The sequence below is a fragment of the Diaporthe citri genome (genome assembly GCF_014595645.1).
Source record: "Diaporthe citri strain NFHF-8-4 chromosome Unknown scaffold_2, whole genome shotgun sequence".
In the NCBI taxonomy this organism is placed as follows: Eukaryota; Fungi; Ascomycota; class Sordariomycetes; order Diaporthales; family Diaporthaceae; genus Diaporthe; species Diaporthe citri.
In genome coordinates this window covers 5,316,305-5,338,722 of record NW_025064847.1, presented here as the reverse complement: position 1 = coordinate 5,338,722, position 22,418 = coordinate 5,316,305, and the positions used below count along the sequence as shown (strand labels likewise).

The 22,418-nt window shown below is 56.8% G+C and overlaps 4 protein-coding genes across 4 annotated transcripts; 1 reads left to right on the top strand and 3 right to left on the bottom strand.

Annotated features, from left to right (window-relative positions):
- Positions 1-203: 203 nt before the first annotated feature.
- On the bottom strand, positions 204-1,997 carry INS49_007015 (uncharacterized protein; the record flags this gene model as incomplete). Its single annotated transcript, XM_043167780.1, has 1 exon — positions 204-1,997. One exon carries the CDS (start codon positions 1,995-1,997, stop codon positions 204-206), a length of 1,794 nt encoding a protein of 597 aa, XP_043028924.1.
- Positions 1,998-12,077: 10,080 nt separating this feature from the next.
- On the top strand, positions 12,078-13,188 carry INS49_007014 (uncharacterized protein; the record flags this gene model as incomplete). Its single annotated transcript, XM_043167779.1, has 2 exons — positions 12,078-12,631; positions 12,711-13,188. The coding sequence occupies 2 exons, from the start codon at positions 12,078-12,080 to the stop codon at positions 13,186-13,188; spliced, it is 1,032 nt and encodes a 343-aa protein (XP_043028923.1).
- A 4,445-nt stretch (positions 13,189-17,633) lies between these two features.
- Positions 17,634-18,774, bottom strand: INS49_007013 (uncharacterized protein; the record flags this gene model as incomplete). The annotated part of the gene is made up of 4 exons (XM_043167778.1): positions 17,634-17,760; positions 17,842-18,177; positions 18,358-18,508; positions 18,693-18,774. 4 exons carry the CDS (start codon positions 18,772-18,774, stop codon positions 17,634-17,636), a joined length of 696 nt encoding a protein of 231 aa, XP_043028922.1.
- A 1,078-nt stretch (positions 18,775-19,852) lies between these two features.
- On the bottom strand, positions 19,853-22,047 carry INS49_007012 (uncharacterized protein; the record flags this gene model as incomplete). The annotated part of the gene is made up of 2 exons (XM_043167777.1): positions 19,853-21,686; positions 21,743-22,047. The coding sequence occupies 2 exons, from the start codon at positions 22,045-22,047 to the stop codon at positions 19,853-19,855; spliced, it is 2,139 nt and encodes a 712-aa protein (XP_043028921.1).
- Between the last annotated feature and the right edge of the window lie 371 nt (positions 22,048-22,418).

The following is a 22,418-nucleotide window of genomic DNA, read 5'->3' as shown; positions in this document are numbered from 1 at the left end:
GTCGTCCCAGAAAAGATCGTGTGGTGTATGTTCAAGTTGCGAAGAGGGTATCTCGAGAGTCGATCCTGGGTCTATTTGGTTATGTATGATTGAACAAGAGTGGTCGGTGTGGTCAAAACGTGGCAGTCGGCGCGTCAGACAGGTTCGAAAGGTGAATCGACATATTCTTTCGCTCCGCCACACTCTTGATGTGATAAATGAGATCACCGTCTTGAGGGGTCCTGGGATTCCCGAGCCCCCGTTGCCCATCCCATCTCGTGTGGCGGCGGCCGTCCGTAGTATTGTGTCTGATGAGGCAGCGGTGGCGTTTGCGATTCGAACCCTGGCGGATGCACAGTCGTCGGAGAAGACGCAGGCTGGTCGAAGCGCAGAGGAGGGAGTCTCGCGCTCGGAGGAGCTGATGATATCGGTCCCGCATATCCCTGAGTGACGATAGGGGGCAAGGAGCCAGGGGGCAAGGAGCCCGGGGGCTGCGCCGGACGCATTGCGTAAGGGGCAGGCGAGAAGTCGGCAGCAGTTGGGTCTGTTCGGCGCCGCCTAGTCGGCCTTTCGAGTTGCTCTTCTGCGTACGGCGGCGAACGTTGCTGATGGGCTAGAGACGGAGACGTCGTAGAGGAACTGCCGCCTGCTGCGAAAGAGCCCGTGAATGACCCTTCAGCAGCTCCCCCGGAGGCGGCAGCGCGCGGCTGGGGGCTGGGAGGTCCTTGCTCCGCGTGCTCTCTGATGCTTGGGGTCCGTAGGATCACGTCTCGCAGCCGGTTTCGTTCACTGCGATAATAGTCGCGCTCGGCTTGCAAATCGTGGTTCTGTCTGCCCAACTCCCGATTTTCGTTCTCCAGCCGCTGCATGTTCTCTCTCAAGTCCTTGTCCCTCTCCTTCTTCCGGGCTCGAAATCGGGCAGAGGCTCCTGCATTGCGATGTCGTTTTTCATCAGCCTGACGCGAGCCTTGATGAACATCCAACGGTACGGTAATATGCTCTCCCGTGTTAGTCTGCAAGGTGAGGTGAGGCTGCGAATCAGGGCCTCTCGTCCCTCCACCACCACCACCAATTTGTAGAGCATTCATGATCGCCGACGACAGATTCGCCTCCGCTGGCGGACTACCTTGGTGGCCGTAGCCCCTCCCGCTCCCTTGTACTGATTCAAACTGCCCTTGCACGTACGCAGGTGCCATTCTCTGCGGACTCCCCGCAGCCCCAAATTGCGTAGGGCCTTGCGGGAAGTGATGGCTTGGTGTATTAGGGAATGCTGCCTGGGAGAACGCACGAGGGTCCATGGTAGTGGACGAGGCAGCGGGAGTGGGCGGCATTGCTCGCGGAGACTGGCTAGGCATGCTCGAGGGCGGCCCGGGAGGTCCGGAAAATGGCATCATTTCCTGCGTCGCTCCGAATCGACCAACGGTCGGTGTCGAGAAATCAAATGGTGGCTGAGTATCACCCAGAGCTGATGGCGTCGTCACGCGACTAAAACTGAGTGAACGTGGTGACCTTGGCGTCAGAATCCTTCTTGCTGCTCCCAAGGCAGGAGGAAACGGTCGAGCTTGGTTCGGAGATTCTCGTTGACCGGGCGGTGGAATCGAGGTCAACGAGCCAAGGGAGGCTGTAGGCCCTGGAGGAGCACCGTAGACAGGCGCCGCGCCATATGGCTGGTACGGCGAGCCAGAAACGCCGTACTGCCTCGTCCCTACGCTCGAAGGAGAGCTGTCGCCGCCAGCACCCGCCCGTTGCAGTGACGGAGATGTTCGGCTCTGAATTTCCCTCGGCTCGGATGGGTTGAGGATGTTGTGCACTCCTAGCGTTCGCGGAGTGGTTTGCCGTGGAGGCAAGTCGTCCGGGGCGACCAACACCCTGCTAGGATCTCGGGCGGGATCCACTCCGCCGTCATTGCTGTATGGATGCGCCGGTTGCAGAGATGAAGGTGAGGCGTTCGCACCGGTCGAAAGTGACTGGGAACGACGGCGAGAAGGAGGGCGAGAGGCAGCGCCTCTCTGCGACATCGAGACCTGTTCGCCCTCGCGTTGAGGATATTGTGGTTCCGGACATTGATCACCGCGACCGCCCTCATACGAAGAACAAGATTCCGGCCTTGGGCCGATTCCAGTCGTTTGGACCCAGCTGCTAGGTCTCTTTGGTCTAGAAACCACGGACTGTCGGCGCGATTCAGCAGAGTGCCTCTGGCCGTCTCCGTCAAGGCGGCCTAGAAGGGGGCTGGTGGGACACCAAGAAAAAGATTGGATAGCCAGGGCGAGAACGTTATCCAAGGATTGTCTCGTGAAGCGCAAATGTTGCAGTCCCCGGGATCACAGGACCGTTTTCCGTCTTTCCGGTCATACAAGAGGTCGTGTAAGATTCTTAGACACCGTGGGAGCTAAGGGTCTCGCGTTTCCGTCCGGTTCAAGGACCGCAGAGATTGGTGGAAAGAGGATTGGCGAATTGCTGCTGAAAGCTGAGTAAATCCGTGAGTAATTTTACCGGTCTGCTCTCACAAGAGAGTGCTGAAGAAAGAACGGTCGAATTGACACCGCCCGGGGCTGGACGGTTGGACAGTAATACTCGTTGAAATTCTGCTTCGAAAAAGATGGACTACGATCTGTGGCAGGCGATGAAATGGTCTTAGCTGATTCGAACGGGATGACGGATGTAATATGCATGTGGGATAGATATTGGGAGCAGGACAGCGGAGGTGACTGGTAAGGATAGGTGCAGTGCAGCCCACCAACCATGATTCTCATACCAAACTCTGTGACTTGAGTGGCTATCTCGACCCTCCTGCGCTAGAATGGGTCGAAGCGTGACTGGCAGATTTCTGCCAAGTGTGTCTTCGCGGGCCTCTCTCTATGGGACTACTCTCGTCCTTGGGTCCTTCGGAGTTGCGTCGACAAACAAAGAAGCGCCTGAGCAGCTAGGAATATTTGTCAAAGACTGATGTGTCTTATGAGCGAATGTCGGACTCGGCCACGGGTAAAGATGTCAGGTAGTCGGCTTCGGGCGGCAAGAGAGACTCACGGTGTGTGCTAAGTCGCCTGTTCCGGGCACCAAAAAGATCCAAGGCGCGCAGGCGTCTTGCGTACCATATAACTGCAGGATACTTCGTGGATGTGGGTGTCTTCCGTCTGGCGCCACTTCGCGCAATAGACCGGACTGGACTGGTCAAGCTCTGTCTTGGAGAAGGAAGTTGATACAAGAGGGAAGATTTGACACCAGGATATTCTTTTGGGTATTCGTGCTTTCTATCCTCCTCCGGCTCGTCTTGCTGCTCCCGCGCCATTCTTATCTGGGAAACAGGTACTGGCTGGGATGGGGCACGGGTGGAGCCAAAGGAAGAGGTGTTGGGTTGTGGGTGTCTGCCGGGGTGCAGCTGCAGGTCAGGGGTGGCCCATGCCACGCTTTGTGTGGATGCTGGGTGGATGCTGGGTGGGTGCGAAGACCACGACAGGGCTTACGGATACAGCCTGGATGGGCCTCTCTGGCTGTCGAGAGTGACTGTCGCAAAACCGATGTTGCTTAATGGTTTCCAACTCCGCTGAGCGCGGACCCTCCAGCACGCTTCTTCACACCCGCGCAGTAGTGCGCCATACCTGACACTGTGGATAAGCTGAGACATCGACACAACGTGCTGGAGTCGCCGAAGAGAAGAGGTAGGTAATGTCCACCCCCCTCCTCAAAGGTTGGTCAAGTCATCAGCAGCTAGATTTGATGACCTGCGGCTACCAGGCTAGCAGGACCAACGTATGTCGTACGTGCCTGGTGACATGAAGTTATATGATGTATTTGCACATCCCGTGCACAGGGTCGTCGGGATAGCAGGCCGGAGTGAACCCCAGCGTGGAGTACTTGGACCAAGTCATCAGATACATGGTCAGCCATCGACCCTGTCAGCCGGCCAGGGATTCAAGCGATGGAGGCGTTGCGCAAGTCAAAATAACGAGCTTGGCTGTGCGAGTGATAGCATCACATCATCTTAGCCCTTCTTCCCGAGATGACGGGCATAGGCGAGTGATTAACTTGTAGGGATTCTGCCCTAGATCGCGAGGTCTGAACGATCAAAATTTCACGGCACATTCGCGACGCCCAGAATTAGAAATAGTGGATGATACGAGTGGCAAATGATATCTCCCAATCCCCCTTCCCAAGAAGAGCCATGGAACAGTGATGGAAGGCATGGGGACGGTGTGGTAGGAGCTAGCTAGCGCCTCGAGGCTCATCGCGGAGATGGTGGAATTTCAAGGTCAATCTCGGACCAGTGAATTCATCGACCCTGCGTCCCCGGGGAAAGGTCGCAGTCATGATGGGGTGAGTTGTGCTTTCATAGGTGACAGAGCCAGCTGCGCCAATTTAGCAACAGTCGGGTTGTGTCTAAGCGAGCCACGTCCTGGAAGAAAGGTAAGACTCCGCGAATTCGTCAACTGCTCACGTCTGCATCGCGGCGGATGGCTTGAGATTGAGCAGACACAGTGCCAAGAGCCCTTCGGACAGAAAGCTGTGAGGAGACTCGTGCCACCGAATCAGCCAACGCGGCAGTGGCGACGCGAGGCCGGCGGTGTCATGAGAGTGCGAAGATCGACCATTCCCTCAGATTGGGGGGCGGTGCCATGCATGATACCATAGTCAATCTAGCTGTGCATGGTGGCAGGAACCATCAGATGCCATGAGCTGCCAGCTGCCGGGTGATATCAACGCTGATACTGGCGAGTGTCTGTTCACATGGAGAGCGACAGCCGAGCAAGGAAATTAGCAACTTTGCAACTTCACATTTGGGGCGTGGGTCTGGAAGACATGGAAGGCAAGGGTCCGGACTAGCTGACAGGGTCCGTTCTGATGCCAAGGCACAGGGATGACGAGCTTCCAATGGGGTAGAGCAAGTGTCGAGAGATCCAACACGGGGACGCATATAATTATTACTGTGTATCCGTACTGCGGACATGTGTCTGATGCAGGCAGGCCGGCCGGGGGGCGGTTGGTATCGGTACTTTGGGTTCGATGTAACACAATTCGGCGGTGATTGTAGAAGGTAACCATTAACGCAATCGGATTGCACTAGACGACACCGGTGACAAAAGAGCGGATCACGATGGCCGCCGATGTGAAGAGACGGTGAAGTGTCTTCTGATGAGTCTACTGCAGACCTGGCAGACAAAAGAGCAGCTCGGCCGCGGCAAGCCGGAAGAAACGACACGTCAACCAGGCCAGGCCGACCCAGAACAGACAAGTCCAGTTGAGCCCAGGCGCGCTTGAAGAGCCGGGCGGAGCCCAGGGCGCAAGGCAGGGCAGGGCAGGGCAGGGCAAGGTGGCATGGCGGTCGTGGCAGACGTGCATGAAGACGGTGAGTTGAGGCTTGCCTCTGGCTGCAGCATCAACGGGGCCTTGGGCCAAGGACTGCAGAAGAGTGGAGCCTCGAAAAAGGTAAAATCTGGGTGGTCTCGTGGGCGTCCTTGGGCCTGACAGGACGCGTCGACGAGCTGGCGAGGAGAGGTGACCGGAGGGCCGAACACACAGATCCATCGGGTGCTGCAGAGCTGCAGAGCTGCAGAGCTGCAGAGCTGCAGAGCTGCCCATCGTTCCAACAGGGTCCAAGGGCTGCAGTGGCTGTCCTGAGTGTGTCTCTCGGTGACAAGGGACCAGGGGGTGGGGGTGGGAGCGGAGTGGAGTGCGTGCTGCCAGGCCAGTCCAGGATGGGGTCGCCATGCACACCTGCACACATGCACAACGACGTCGACGGACAATGTCTCGGTACGGCACCGTCGACCAGATCTGCGGCATGCGACTGGTTGCGGTGAGGGTGAGGGCGGGCGAGGGCGAGGGTGAGCAGCAAGAGCTGGTGGGCTTGGCCTGGAGCTCACCATGGCCGGGACAAGGAAGATGCGGTCTCCAGAGCCCCAGAGCCCGTGCTTGGGGCCAGAGCTGGGAGCTCGGGATGGGGACGGGGCTGGAGCTATCGCACAGCTCTAACACAGTACCGTCGCAGTTGCAGGCCAGGGTAGCAGTATGGGGTAGATTGTTTGGTCTTCTGATTCCGGGCTGGACGGTTGCAAGGTTGGAAGGATCCAGTTCGAGATTGATGAGTTCCCCATGCGCATGCGCCTAAAACATTGGACGAACAAGTATCTGCCCGTACACGGCGTGCGTGCAGCAGGGCATTGCTGCACGAGAGGCACGAGAGGAGGCACGAGAGGAGGCACGAGAGGAGGCACGAGAGGAGGCACGAGAGGAGGCACGAGACAGGAGGCAGGACCAGGACCTGGGCAGCCGCGGATGCTCGAAATAACCTGTCTGATGATTAGACTTTGGCGCTCCCATGGGACCTGACACTGCTGTCAGAGTGTGCGCGTCCGTGGTGGCGACGGGACGAGCGGGTGGATATCATGAAGCACGGCAAAATGCCGCCGTCCACCGTGTGTGCCGCGCTATGGTCGACATGTACTGTGCGTACATGGTCCAGCATCTCCATCCAGTACGCAGGCTACATACCTGTACGTGCAGCCGGCCAGACAGAGTGACGGGTGGGTGGGTGACGGAGTGACGGATGGAGGGATGGAGGGATGGAGGGATGGAAGGGTGGAAGGGGTGGGTAGGTGCCAGGTGTGGCTTCCCAATGCGACCTCAGCTAGGGAAATCCGACGAGTCGTTCGACGTTGTGCCATCCCACCGCCCTGCTTATCTAATCCAGACCGCGGCCCACCTGCGCATGCATGTGCACTTCCTGCCTGCACCGCACCTGCGCCTGCGCCTGCGCCTGCACCTGCACTTGCACCTGGGTCTTCCCGCCGTCTCGCCCGTCGCGTCTACCCCAAGGCCCAACGACCTCCTTCCCGGCAGCCCAGAGAGCTGTTGCACTGCCTCCCCGTCCACTCTCGTCTGCAACATTGCATATTTCCAGATCCTCATCTGTCGCCGGCTTCTGCTTCTTCGTCCCGGAATGGCAATGCTAGTGCTCGCGGGCGACGGAACGACTTCCTTCTTTCTGTCTCGGCCCTGGCCCTGACTGTCTTTTCTCTCTGCAGCCTGGAACATCCCGCTGTGCGCTGCAGTCTGCAGTCTGCAGCCTGCAGCCTGCATCTGCGCTCTGTCATGTCATGCCATGCCGTGCCGTGCCATGCTGCATCCATCTACAGCACAATCCACACGAGAGTACATACATACGTACATACTGTGGTAGACCGCGTACTCTGAGATTTCCTCCTCCCATCCTTTCCCACCCTGGCCGAGTCTAGCTGCAACCACTATTCCCAGTCAAGACGCCTCATCTCGTTGTGCCTGACTGCTTGTCCGGCCGGAGGTCCATCCAACCATCCATCCACTCGCGCTCCCACACTCCCACACACCCACCCACACGCGTTTCGGCTGGCCTCATTCCCAACCGGGCCCGCCAAGAGGAACTCTCATTTTCACGGCCGTGGCCAGGGCTCGCGGGCTCCTTCATCGGTCGCCCGTTTTCTCACCCACATGCCTGCCCACCACTTCCTGTGCAACCTCTACTGCTACCGTAGCGTAGGATCCTCGGGCACCCAATCGACCATCGCCTCCCAAACGGTCAAAGCAGCCATCTCTTCCTCCCCGGCGATGGAACATTGGTTCTCAAAAGGGGTCATGTGCGTGCAACAACATGCAGTCACCTCATTCCCGTCCTGACCTGGCCTATAATCATCATGACCACTATATTAGTCCTACATCAGGCCGGCCACCTCATGCACATGCTACAACACAATGTACAGTGCAGTACAGTACGGTCCAGTCCATGAACCGACTGCACCATGTCAACCGAGACGCCCGCGGCTACGCGGCGCAACTTTAGGCTTTGCCAGTCAATTCCAGATCGATCGGTGTCGCCCTTCGACCACTCATGGCCAAGCATTGCCATTGCCCACTTTCACATCCCAGGGGTTTGGATCCGAAAACAAGTCCACCGGCGCAAAGAAACAATTCCTCACGTCACAGCTACCCAAGCCTCGCCGGGTACTCCTTGCAGCGAACCCGACCTGCCGCTGATGAGTCAAGCATGACTCTGGTCTCCAGCACTCGGCCAGGAACCAGTCTGCCATGCGCCAATTCTCCGCTCGAACCGGATGTCCTCCGGCTGCGTGTTCCCTGGGGTTCCTGGCCGTCTAGCGCCGGCATGGACGAGGTTCATGATTTCTTTTATCTCTGATTCACAGACCACCTTGGCTGCGAAGCTAAGCGTGACTCCGCTTCTGTGCTTATATAAGGTGTGGCTGGGGAGATTGGGCCAGCTTCGCGGCCAAGGCGGTCTGTGTCCAAACTTCTGCCCATATAAGGATTAAGGTATGCCCATTTTGCCGGCCAACTCCGAACTTAACTTACTTTCCTTTAAAATTTTTTTAGCTTAAGTAAGTACCCTTCCAGCACTTAGGAACCATTTTTAATAAATCTTTCATAGGTTGCACTCTTTTTACTAAGGAATCTGGAAAATGAAACATGGGTAATCGGAAGGGTACATTATGTACCTAAATATGTTTTGTTAATTGGGTATGTTACGTTTTACGAAATGGAGGAAATTTGAGAAAAGGAAAGCAGGAAAAGGAAGCTTGGTCAATTCTCTCATTTAGCATCTTGTTTGCATTAAAATTGCTAGTTGGGAAGAATGTGCAATTAAGGAGTGTTTAAAGGGTGTCCTCCTGGCTGCCATACAAAGTGGTTTCTAGATCAGGATTTTCTTGCGTTTTGGTTTCAGATGTCTATCTCGCGCGTTTAAACCTGCCCCTAATAAACCTGTTCTGCACTGCCACCCCAGCCACACAGATTACTAAGGAAGCTCGGGCCCTCAGAACTAACCCTTTTGAGCCTTTTGAACTGCGTGAGAATGGGCATCTGAACATTTGAGATAAGATTTCTTTCCTGGATGCCATCTGCAGGTCAACGTCGGTAGTGGATGCGACCCCATCCATCATTCGCCATGTTGCATGTTGCATGTCGCATGTCGCATGCCGGCTGATAGAACTCTGTGCCGAAAGCTGCTGTGCTCTGCAGGCCCAGCTGTGGTTGCCAAACTATGTTTTGACTTATGCAAGGACCAAAGCCCACACTTCTCTGAAGTCCTCTGCGGCCAGACACGCGGCCAGGACACCCATCCGGGGACACTGTGCACGTACAGTACTCGGTCCGGCTGGAAGGGTCTGGATTGCAGGCACACTAGGCCATTCGAAGCCTGCCAATCCTTCTCGAACTCAATGTCCCAACCCTGGTCTGGGCCTGCAACTCCTGCCACCAAGGGCTGGCATCTCTTGCCGAGCACTAAACTTCCTCTGACAGACTGTCTCGCCTCTTGACGCCAGCGCTAATACATAGTCGAAGGCCGTCCGTCGCCTGGTCGGGACTGAACTGTGACCATGTCTCCACACTTCGCTAATCTCCCAACGACCATCTCATATCGGCTAGGGCGATAGTCTATCCCCGGAGATTACTTGAACCAGAGATGTGGGCAGAGTTGATGGTCCCGGATCAGGCCAACATCGCGAAACTCAAAATTTTTGGCTGCAAGGCCCCCGTTCTTTAATAATAAAGCGACACAAAAACCTTCCTTCGGATGGGATGCTCAAACTCGGCCTCGACTGCAACATCACGACCGCTCGGTCAAAATAGGGATCGCCAAGGCGGTCCTCGGCATGAACAGTTGGCCAGCACGGAGCCGGCGTGTGCAGCACTCCGTGCAGGCCAATACCCTGTCGCCGAACAGTTGATCAAACCGCACGCGCGGGCCGTCCCCGTCCAGCTTTAATCGCTAGCCGATTTCTGGTCAGGAACAGCAAGATCCTTGGGGACCGGTCTCCACTAGGCCTTCACGCCCAGCGAAGTGTGACATCAGGAGGCGCGTGGTCTGGCTCATCGTTGCTACTATGAATTATGACCAACTGTCGCAACAGCCGTATAGCCAAGCGCGGCGTGGTCGGCCACCGTTCGGCACTTGTCAAGGCAAAGCAGCCGTGTGGCAGGAGGATTGAAAGTCGAACGTGGGCGTCAAAGGTGGGTGTGCGGGACGATGAGGTGCAGGTATGGCTTGCAGCACGCAAAGCATGGGTTGATGCATGCCATGGAGCACAGCACTACCTCCAGATTGGAGAAGAGCGAGATGACGGGACCCGTTCTCGTTGCTCAGAAGGTGAACCGTGTGCCCACGGAAAACTGGGCTATACTGGCCGTTTTAATATCAGCCTTCACCAAACATTAACGAGTTACACGGCCGTGCGAGCTCACGCACCAATCAAGGAGCGTGTGCGCCCGCCTTACCGAGATGCAGATGAGCAATTGATCAGGATACGCTCCGTGCCTTACTCAGATGTGCTCGTACCACCAGTTCATCTCTGGACTCGGGACCTGCCTGCGTGCATCCGGTCTGCCTCGGCCGCATCCAGCAGAAAACCCCAAGATACGATGACGGGAAGGGAATTAACCCCCTGGCTGGCTTTCCCATGCGAGTAAGGCGAAGTCGAGAACCTGATACTGATCGGCAACCCGCATGGTTCCCGGGCGGCTTCAAGCATCACGCCGATGCTTCTTCCAGTCGTACCGTCGGGGACTGGCGGCTGGGTTATAAGATCACCCACTAGAGAAATCCTCACAGTTATTGCGTGTGGTTGGGAGCACTGTACAATACGATACAATGTCACGCGAGCCCGAGTTGGGCGGGGCCAAGATTCACACAAGCGGAGGGATTTGGACCTTGTCAGACGGCTCCCTACCTCGAGCTACGTTCCTTTGCTCTGTGTTGCCTCCATCGACGACCCGAGGCTGAAACCGGGCGAAAGTCTACAGGTATGGAGACGCAACAAGCCATGCGCTGTCCAAGTCTTCAACGCGAAGTGTGCCTTCAGCATGGTCTCAGGTATCTCGACGCCTCGCATTACTTATCCTCTCAGCTTCTTGGTATCCACACGTTGCCAGAAATCGCTACGACATCACGACCACCAAGCACTGTGCCGCTAGCCATGGGCGATATTTCTGTCACGAATGTGGTGGAGGAATTAATACGTAACTTGACAGTCATCTCATCAAACTGAAATGGGCAGATATTTGATCGATTTCTATTTCGAGAGTGTCTCCGATGCGGTCGCACACTGCTTCACGGGAGGCCAACCACGGCCGGGGCGACTTCCATGGCTGCCCGAGCACGTAAGGCGCGAGGTCCGTCATGAGGTGATCTTCATTCTGCTTGGGTAACGGCAGCGGCTACGCTCACAAAGGGTGGGTTGACTAAGATGAGCTGCATGCTGCTTCTGCACTAGGGCGTTCGCCTTGATGCAAGGGATCCCAACGTTCACGTTCAGGGCACTAGCCGAAATCTGTGGGTGACACTCGAGGTACCAGGCCACACATTATCAGTGAGGTTGTCGTGAGCTCAGAGCTCTTGTTTAGGAAGTTCGATGGGCGTCAAATTATTCAACCCGATGAAGCAACAGCTCCTTGTTCCGCATTTTGTCCGCTGCAGCTAGAATATCCTCGGACGGCGGGCCCCCGTGAGGATACGGAAACAAGGCCCGCCTCCCGCGTTAATACAATCAGCCGCCGGCTACGGCAACGTGGCAGAAGCTTCAACTCCGCAATTCCGCCCCGCGTCTCCAGAGGTGAATGGGACCGCCGGGCGGCATATAAACTCCAGGTTTCGCATCGCAGGAAATCAGGTATTCTCATCCGCCAAGTGTTGGTCTGAACAACTACCAGGGGCACCGACGTCTCCAAAACGGATCTTGGCTTAGTTTCCCGCAAGCACCCTGAAGTTGCACTGTCGCCGGGATCATACGGCCAAGGTGTCACTCCATCGTTGAGGATCAGGTTCAGCTGTGCAAGTCGGGTGCTTAGCCGACTTGACCGATCTACGACAGAGCACAGAATCGGGGTACGAAGGGGCCGGGTTACAGCTCCAAGACCTCTCACCAGGCAATCGATCGATTGTGACACGGCATCAGACTGACATCTGCCGTGGACCCTCTCACGGCTTTTGAGTAGCTGCGGCGACACCGACGCGGCCACAGACACTGGGAACTGTCGTCTCGTGACAAGATTCGCCTGGACTTCAACGGTCAAGCGCCCCTGATCAGTGCAACGTTTCCAGTTTGTGAGACGAGATGGCAGGCGGAAACTTTCAAGAATGGACGGTTGAGGAACCGTATCTCAACATCCACTGCAAGCTCGGGGAGGGCCCGTACTATGAGAAGGCAACCAACACCTTGCGTTGGGTGGACATCATCAATCACCGAGTGCACACAGTGTCTCTTTCCGAGGGACCAGAGTCGGTCAAGACCATTCAACTGGACACGCCCGTGGGCGTCACGGCGGATGTTGAGGGCTCCGACCCCCAGGACCAGATACTTGTCGGCATCAAGTACGGCCTCGCCCTTCTGGACCGCAAGACTGGCAAATATGAGTACATTGCCAGATTCTCGTCGGCTGATGGGCAGGACAATGAGCGCCTGAGGAGCAACGACGGCGCAGTCGATCCCCATGGGCGCTTCTGGCTAGGCAACATGACTGATTTCGGGAAGGGCGAATTCCAGACTGAAGGCAAGTCATCATTATGCCGGCCAATCCCCTTGAACTTTGATTATGCGTTGGGCCCGAGAAACGCGTGCACAGACGGCCCGGCACCCACAACAAATGACGAAGCCGTGCACGCGGAGACGTGACAGTTGGAACCATTTCGCCACTGAGAACCCCTTGGGCTGACTCTCAACAGGCGGCCTTTACCTCTTTGATGGGAGGAAGAAGCCATCGCAAGCCAAGAAGATTGTGCCGGATCTCATGATCCCAAACAGCATCAGCTGGTCTCCCGACAATAAGACGCTGTACTACACGCACTCCAACGCCGGCAAAGTTCATGCTTACGACTATGACACGACCGATGGCAGCGTGTCAAACCACCGCGTCTTTTATTCACACGAGGGGTCGGGCGGGCCCGATGGCCACCGCGTGGACAAGGACGGCAACATCTGGCATACGGTGTACGGTGAGAGCCGTGTCGTAAAGATCTCGCCGGTGGGCAAGGTCATTGGCCAGATCAACCTGCCGACCAGGAACATCACGTGCTGCGAGTTCGTGGGTTCGGTGCTCTACATCACAACTGCGAATGACGACGAAGGCGAGGGCAGGAGCAAGGAGCTGGGAGGCGCGCTCTTCAGGGTTGATGTCGGGACGACGGGACTCGAGCCATTCAAGTTCAAGTTCAAGCTCGGTGCCTGATGTGCCTGATGTGCCCGATCTGAGGCAGCCTGGGATGGGAGAGCATGCCTGTGTGGCAGCAACAAGTGTCCATGCAGGCTAGACAGCGCATTTCGTGCGACGACTGGGTTGACGTTCACTAGCCAAGATTGATACTGGAATTTCAACCCTTTTTCATGCCGGCGAGACCATGGCTATATGTGTCTACCAAGCTGGATGATAATCAAGCATTCATGCAATTAGGCTCCTCCTCGGCACTTGTAGATCAGGTTCAAGATTACGAAAAGAAACCGAGGATTATCCATGGAAGGATCGCAATGCCTTTCCGGTCGGTGAACCTATGCGGGGGTGTCCTGTCAGGTAGAACGGGGAGTTAGGGTCAGGGTAGGAGGAGAAGTGACCACTGCGGGCATGAATCCGGATCTTGATCCGAATCCGTCCCCTTGAACCTCGGCCCCTTATCCGAAGGCTGAATTGAGATGATGACGACGACGACCCTCTTCTCGCACAAGTAACAGAACCAGCAGTGATACTCAGAACCCAAGCGTTAACTCACCAACAACGCTCTTTTCGCCACCACACACGCCGCGCTGAGCACGCTTCAGGGCATACTCCGGCAGGATGGCCATCACTTGCCTCTCCCCGTCGCGAACCGTGCAGCTGTCAGCGGGCCAGGATTGGCGATTACATCTCTACCAACACATGAACACCAATGGCCGTGGGGCACACTGCAAAACACCACCACTGTTGTCACGGCTGTCTAGAAGCTAGAGAGCGCGCTCACGGCCGCCTGAATGGGCCCGTGAGGTCGAAACCCCGGGGGCTTCTTGAGAGAGATAAAGGCGATCTTCTCAAGGCCACTGCGGCGAACCTGCCAGGCGCACTGACACAAGACGAGAGAAGTCTCTCGCATACCACGAAGCTCCCGATGAGGAAACAAGCGCCTCTTTTCACTCGACAGCCCGCTAGGCACGTCACCACCGCCGTCGGCACCCACCAATATCTGCGGTCTGCTCGTGCAGATGTGGCGGCGCGACTCAAGGTTGTGCGCAGTTCCTGCCCTGACAGGGGGGCCTCATCAGCGCCGGCGCAAGGAGTCCGAGCTTCAAGAAAATGCGTCTGCAAGAGGAAGGGGGTGGCTTGCACCCCGAGGCGAAAGGCAGGGAGGGTCAAGCGGCTCAACCTAGATGCACTGCAGGCAACAAAGTTGATCAAATCAACAAACACCGGTGCTATCAGGAAACCGCCACTGTGTGAATGCAAAGGGGCGCTCGTTCTAGTGACGAGACCACCAGCGGGCGGAGGTTGGTTCACGTGTGCAGGGAAGCAGGCCAGGAGAAAATTTACCAGGTTTCCGCCCACGGATTGTGGCAAATGAAGAAGATGATGGCTTCCAGCCTCGACACCCGCCCCGATGCGCTCTGTTCGCTATCCACTTATCTGGTGGACATTGTTCCAGAATGACGACGGAGGACCGTCCGGTCGAGGACACGGCGCAGAACCTCATCTTCCGCGGAGCGACCTGAGGGCGCCATCCTCGATGAGCCACGCGCCTTTCAAAGATTGTTGGTGCTCTGGGTGACTAGGCTTGTTTCGAGGCTATCCGACCTAGGGTGGTCAGAAGGGCGTGAACGGAAAAGCAGGTAACCTCCTCAGATTCGTCAAAAAGGCTCAATTTAGGGCATCGGGCAATTTCAAGGAGACCGCAAGTCTCAGCCCCCTCTTTTGATGATGACGGCATACGCTCATGAGACAATCAAAGCGAGCAGGAATCCGGATCTGAGTGAGAGGCTCCTCCTACAGCAAAGGACTTTTTGATGCCGGGGCATGATCGACACTACTGCAAGGACGATCGTTAGTGCACAAGAGAGTTCATCAGATCCGTACAACGATGTCGACTATGTGACCGGCTTTGGTTCCGGTGACGAGGGACATCCTAGCTGCAGAGCGTGCAAGGCCACGCAGCAGGAACCGTGGGACCAGAAGCACTAGCCGGCGACACAGTGCTTCTGGATATGCTAGAGCCCAGGCGCGATCAGCAGGGCGCCGTTGGAAGTGAGACTGAGGCCGCTGAGCCGCGAGATCTCGCAGAGAAGAAAAGAGGCGCGAGGTGATATTGACCAATTCTACACTGCAGCGAATAAACGCCGCACGTATCTCTATACGAGCCTGTATAAGCAGCACTTACTGGCCTTACCGAAAGCCACGGGGTTACCATTCAGTCGGACTCGCTTGAGACCTACCACCCAGATCGCATCACCACCTTCCTCTCAGGAGTGATCCCGACGAGCGTCACGCCGTGCCACATGCCGCTCCCGGGGCTCAGGCCATAAAATGTCCACCGAGTAATGCCTCTCTCGCATCGGCCCAGAGCATGCGGATGAGGCCGCGGTTGCCTCCTACGACACGACCAACGCCCGGTCCGGAAACATCCTAGCCTGCCCTACCCTCAGAGGTGCATTAAATGCGACAGGGGAAAAATAAGAAAAAGAAAAGAAAAGAAACAGCTTCCGTGAGGCTGCTGCACCAACCCCAGTCACCGGTGTCCTCGAGGCCCCCGGGGCAAAACGCAAAATCCCACCCCCTGGGCGGCCTCGACCACGACCGGCCCTTGCCTCCCGCCCCTCTCTCCCTCTCCTGTGATGGATGACAGCGGAGGCTTATGCGGCACTTGCTCGCTTCCTTCCCGCGAGTCACCACATGAAACGGACACTACTGCAATACCCCGGGCCGCGGGGGAGCTGTCAACTGCCCAGGCTTCCAGCCCTACGGCATCCACCGACCACCCTCCCCAGGACCGGCAGATGGCTCGTCTGATCTGGCGGCCGCGGCGCGGCGCGGCTCTAACTGCCTTCCTTCCCCCCCCCTGATGCCTGGTACGCTCCGGGGAAGCCGAAGCGAACATGTCTCTGCGCCCAGTCTTGGAGTACAGGGGCAGCGGGGCGGTCTGAAAGGGGCTCACCGAAGGTGAGGAACGAGGAGTGTACGGCGGCGGCGGGGAGCCCTCACTGGCAGGGGGGCTGTCGCTGAGCACCGGAGACGTTCGAGGCGGTGCCAGGAAAGAGCCTGGATGGGAGCTGCGTATCGTATGGTCAGGGCTACATTGTTGTAGAAAGCTTACCGCAAGGCGAGATCGCGATGCAGGGGGGCTGCGGCAATCAGCGCGGTGTTCAGCCCGCCACTTCCCCAGCAGATAGACTCACTCGTATCCCAGATAAACTCCCGACCGAATCGGGTTCTTTGCGCAGACGTGTACAGTCAGTCAGTCAGCCAGTCCTGCGCGTCTGTGTATGCACACGGGGTCAAAAGGAAGGCCGCCCGCACACACAGCAGCCTTTGCTCAGGTACCCTCCTGCCATCGAGGGCAACCCCAGCGTCGCCTCGCCCCCCCGGGCTGGCGCGTCTCACGTAGATCAGAGAGTTCCTCACCGGGGTTCCATGGGGTACACCTACCCCGGCCTATGAGCATGGCATCGCAAACTATCGAAACGCTCCCGCATCCTGTCGCACAATCTCGCCCTCCCGGCCTCCCGGCCCCCCTCCCTCCTCCCCCCCTACCGCGCGCCTATTAATAATCAACACAAGAAAAAACTTCCCCATCAGACCTGCCAATTTATCTGCTACTCTCAAGGGCCGCACCATGTGCCAGAGATGTCTGGGGCGGCGCGGGAAGGGAAATCATGCTTCTCGGTCCGAGCTTCCGATCTCCAGGGGCCCGATTCAGTCTGGGAAGTACCTATTTCGAGCGACAACTTGGTTGAGCCAATAGAGGCCCCGGTGCTGAGACCCCGTATAGTTCGTGCAAAGATGGGTTTGCTTTCCAATATTGCCCCAGAGTCGGCCCGAGAGATGTGTTGGTCCTGAGTATTGGAAACAAAGCGGGGATGAAATTCATGCTGCTGTGCTTCTGGCATGAGGTCGCACTTGCGCTCGACGGGATGGCAGGCACATTGGGTTGCACGCAACAGTGGTGGGTTAAATCCGAAGAGACGTAGCTACATGTGCGATTGACTGTCATTTATGCACTCGTTTGTGTGTTGTGTGCTGCTCGGGCAGTGGAATCATTTTCTCCACCGTCGTTGGGAAGGGTCTCGCTAAAGCAACGAAGAAATTGGATTAGAGTTCCGGGAGTACTCGGTACTTGCTTGAGTGGCCGAGGGTTTCTGCCGAATGTCACCTATAGTCCACCTGCTGGGGGATATTCACGAGGGGAAGGTACCTGGATGATACCTTGGGAGGCCGTTGACAGGGAATATAATGAAACTTCCAGCGTAGTTTCCGCAGTACCACGCACTTGGGTGACCACTCAGAAAGAGAAAGCTTGTCGGGGTCTTTGCTGGAATTTGACTCAAGGACCGAGCTGGGACGTGCTTGTCTGCTACCGCATCCATTGACAGGAAGGGCCCCGATATTGTGGACTGCTACATGATAATCGGATGCAATCCTGCGCAAGTAAATCCGTAGTCCTATTCTTGCGGCTTCAGAGCATAGATCCTCACCGGGAAGAGCTCCTTCGGAAATCCGCGTTGGGTTTCAGCCTTGACAAGCCTAAGGCCGGCATCCTTAAAGATGGCTTGAAACTTCTCATCGGTCCTGAGCGTGATAGGCATGTCAGAAAGCGCCTAGTGCCTGGGTGTGTTTGGACCGGATGCAACCGAGCAATGTCAAACTTACCTCGTCACGCTGCTGTCCTGGTCGTCGAACAGGTCGACACCATTGGTGCTGATGTTTTCCTTGACCACGATGAGCCCATCTCCAGGGGTCAGGACCGTCTTGCACCTTTCCAAGTACTGGACCAGCTGTTCATCTTTGAGATGACCCACACACCACTGGTTCCATACGAGGTCGTATTTGACGCCCACATCCGGTCGCCATTCCTCCAGGCCGACGTTGAAGACCCGACGGATGCCGCTCTTCTTCTCCAGAGCCTCAGTGAATTTCGCTATGGGCTCGACGACGTCGACTTCCTGTGACAAGCTGAGCAGGAGCCCCTCGGTGATCCTGCCTATGCTGAAAGCCGGGAGGTACAAACATCAGCATCCAGACGGAACGTGCTCGGGAGTGTGGGGAAGAACACATGCAGGGAGCCCGTGAGCAGCAGAGCTTCGACTCCAACATGGTGAGAGGGAGGGTCTCGGCGCATGAGCTCTCGGGGTGTGACGAGAGGGGGGGCGAAAGCCAATCACTCACCCAGCTCCGCCCTCAAGAGCCGCGGCGACAGTGCGCTGCCCGTCCTTGGTCCCGATGCCAAACTTGGCGAGAAAGTTTCGAGACCCCTGCAGGTCCACCCGCGACACATAGGGAAACCCTCCTAACATGCCATTGACATCGGCATCGACATCTGCATGCCCGCGAACGCCCGCCAGGGTCAGCTGATCTGTTTCGATGGCGTGCAGGTAATGTAGTGCACGTGTGATAGTGAGGAGAAGGGGGCCGGGGGGTGTGTGTGGCGGAGAACGGTGGTGCGCAGTAGGGGCAGGAAATAAGAGAGAAAGCATGGACGTAAATCCCGGATCAAACTTTACTTTGCCAGTACTTCCTCCCGTCCTCAGCGTTAATCTGGGAATCTGGCGCCTGTGAGGCGTTCCCTTGGCCGAGATCAGACATGTCGAGACTTGGGCAGCAAAGTTGGGCGTGGCGGATACGGGTGCGAGCTCCGAAGTGTCAGCTCTCGTGCCCTGGGTGGTTGCCCTGGGTGGTGTGGCGAGCCCGTCCGCAGAGGCGCCGGAAGGCGAGGGTGATCGATCTTTTGAAAGGTCGCGCACAGCCCCTACCCGTCAGGCACGGTTGAGTCTCAAAGTTGGAGACTCGGATCTTCGACGAGGCTCGGGCTTGGATTGGCCTGGGCGGGTTCCCCTGCGATGATTGCCAGAACCTTGCTCGCACACAGACGGTCCAGGTCAGAATTGTCGCAGCCCGGACAGAGCGAGTGCCACGCTGATGTAGTACGCGGAACTTGGGATGGGAATCGCTAATGCCGGTACGAACCTTGTCGAGATGCACTGCACTTTGCACAAGTATTGTGATGCAGGCCGTCCGTCCGTCTCTCTCGCCGATCTTTTTATGTGAAGGTTTCCGAGTTGCGCCTTTCACCCAGAGGAATGAACAATCTTGTTTGGTCACACACCTGCCTTCGTGGGCAGGCAGGCACGCAGGCTGGCAGGTACGGGACAACGTCTCCGCTTCGCGGCTGCCGCACAAGCAAGCACAAGCAGGCACGCTGTGTGACTGCCACACGCAGCCAGTAATCTCGACGAAGGCATCGTTGAAATACAACAAGAGTCATCCGAACGAGTTACTTGCTAAATGATCCACAGCATCAACTAATTCTCTAGATTTCATTACATTTCAAATTTCATCCAGATAACAGCATACAAAATATAGACTGTTGTCCTGAAATTCAAATAGACTACAATTGTTATAGAGTTTATTCCTTCCTTTTCAATTTTTATTTTTAATATTATCAAAATTAATATATGAAATCATCAAGTTCCTATCCTGCAGCCCTTGACACTTATCCTGTTCCCTCCAGAGGTCATTTTCCTATTCTACTTGGCTTGGTTTGCGTCCCGGAAGAGGGGCAAAACAAGGCTAACAAATCCACAGAAACAATGTGCAAGGAGGATCAGATTCCGTGCGGAGGCCTGCCTGGTGAGAACTCCCTGTAAGCCTGTGACACCCATAATTACAACCTGATCCGTCCGTCGTTGCCGCCCCCGAACCAGCGCCGTATATCCGTGTTGTTGCTGCCCGACCTAGACGCCTGCCCGCCCTCGTCGTCGTCCCCGCCCATCCACTTGGGCTTCTTGACGATCTCCTGGAACCAGTTTGGAGTATCGATCGTGTCGACCGTGTTCTTTATGCGCGTCCCGAGCTGCGAGAAGAAGTTGTCGTCCTCGTCCTCGTCGGCACCGAGCCTTGCGTGCTGTCGCTGCCCGATCCGCCTCGAGCTGGCGGCGGTGGCGGGCGAGTCCACCCTGCCGATGTTGGGCGACGTCCCCAGCGGTGTTGTTGGGCCACCGGGTCGGCTCGACGGGCCAGGTATGGAGCGCACAGGCGTGGCCCTCGTGGCTGCACCGCCGTTCGCAGCCCCTCCCGGCCCTGCAACGTCCCTTGACCTGCCGACTGAGGTTCCGTTGAGCTCTCGCTCGATGAGGTCACGGCCCTCTCGCCACGATCCAGTACCGTAGCCGATCTCATTTTCATCGTCGTCGTCTTCGATGATGTCGGCCAGACCGATTGTGCGCTTCACTTTACCGTAGAGACCAAACAAGGTGGCGCCTATCGGCAGAAGGATAAATAGGGGAAACAAGCGGTTGAACCAGCTACCCAGGGCTGTAAGATCGATGAGCCGCCCGAGGAAGTCATAGAATCGTGTCTTCTGGTAGACGTCCTTGGATAGGAACGTGATGAAGTTGTACGACAGCGGGACACTAAGACGGGCAACGTAGGACGAATACCAAAGGGCCGATTCGTGGGAGGTGTTTCGATAGACCAGCGCGCGGCCACGCCACACCTTGACTTCAGTGATGGAGATCAAGGCAGCAGCGCACATGTATGAAATCCAAAACGCTGCGATCATTTGGCCAGCAAATCCGACTTGACCCTTGTCACCAGTCCAGTGATGAACCACGGTCAGGCGGATGATTGACAGATTGGCGAGCGCGGCTGGCCCAAACTTGACGATTTCGGACCACACGATGAAAATGGATGCCACAGCCAGTATTCCGCCAAACACGAGCCTTAAATGCGGCATAATGTGGAAATGGAGCACGTGTCTCGTGTAGGGGTCGAGTACCGACATGCGTTCCCACCACGAAGCATGTGGAGCCGTACCTCCGAATTCGAGCTTCTTCGAGCCACCAGAGTCCAGAATGGCCCGGGTCTCCGCGGCTTTTCGTAGCAACCGGTTCCACTCGTTGGCATATCGAGAGCGGGTGTGCCTCGCGCGGGTGAGTTCTCGGGTAAGCTCCGCCATGTACTTCTCCGTGATGACCGTGGGGACGCGCCTCGCCTCGCCAGAGCCCACAGCGGATGTTGTTCTCGGCTGCTCCTCCGGGAGGTTGGTAGAATCCATGAGCTCCTCGATCCAGTCTTGGAAGTCGATGGCCGACCCGGTCTTGCGGCGGCACAATTCGGCCACCTGTATCTCGAGATCCTCGAGATTCATCTCCGCCTCCTCCAGTTGCTCATACAGCCTAGGCGCCGCAGATTGCAACTGGCGCAGCCGTCCGCTAATGCTGAAGCTGCGTATCAGGCGCCGGGGGATGCTGACGAGGCCGTGGCCCATCAGGTAGATTGCCAGGACCAAGCCCCAGCAGTATGCGAGAGCCATGACTGGGCTCTTAAGGGAGTCGAGGTGTATGCCGTACGAAGTAAAGACGTATATCAACGCTATTATGCCGAATCCAAAAACCATCGCATAGTATTGGGCATTCGACCGTAGGGAGTACATCAGCTTCCCCTTCGGATCTCGGTATCCAGCATCGGAATATTCGGCAAGGACGGGGAGAATGAACCTGAATCAGATTTTAGTACTGCGTCAATCAGAAAAACTAGGGAAGTCATCTCGTACCACGTGAGGGTAAAGGTGAGCCAGTAGGCGATGCGCCAGCAAGTCTGTATGACCCTTTGTGGGAGCCATATGCCCCTTGTGTTCTCATCGTCCGTCCTGGCGCTCGACGCCAGATCTATCGGCACGAGCAGGACGATGCATGCTGGTAGCCATAGTGCGAAGAATACGGTGACAAGGACGAATGCGGGCGTCGTTCGGAGGGGTAGGTAGTGTCGGAGGATGAGGAGGGTGATGGCGGAGAAGATGAGCAGTGCGATCAGAGAGAAGACCTCGGACCCGACTGGGGATGCTGAGCTGGCTATCATCATGAGGATGCAGGGCCGAGGGGTTTGGAAGGGTCCATGAGGTTGATGGTCAGGATGTTCAAACTCTTGGAATCGGGGGGCAGGGCGCTGTTGTGTAGGGCCAGCCGTCGCAAAATGAGGATGGAGATGTTAGATTTGCGATGACGTTGGCGGTGCCTGTCAACTGTTTCGAGCGAGATTATGTCACCCAGCGGGAGAGCGTTCTGGCTTGCGCTGGGGCGGGCCATTTTTAGAAAGATGACTGCCGCCCGGGGCCCAGAGGATTAGGACCCGGCCGCAAGCAGGTACCGAGGTACCCCAGCTCCCCAGTGGCCCCCCCACCCCGATCCCCATCAGCCGTGTGACAGCTGCGAGGCAGGTCAGAGGCTCAA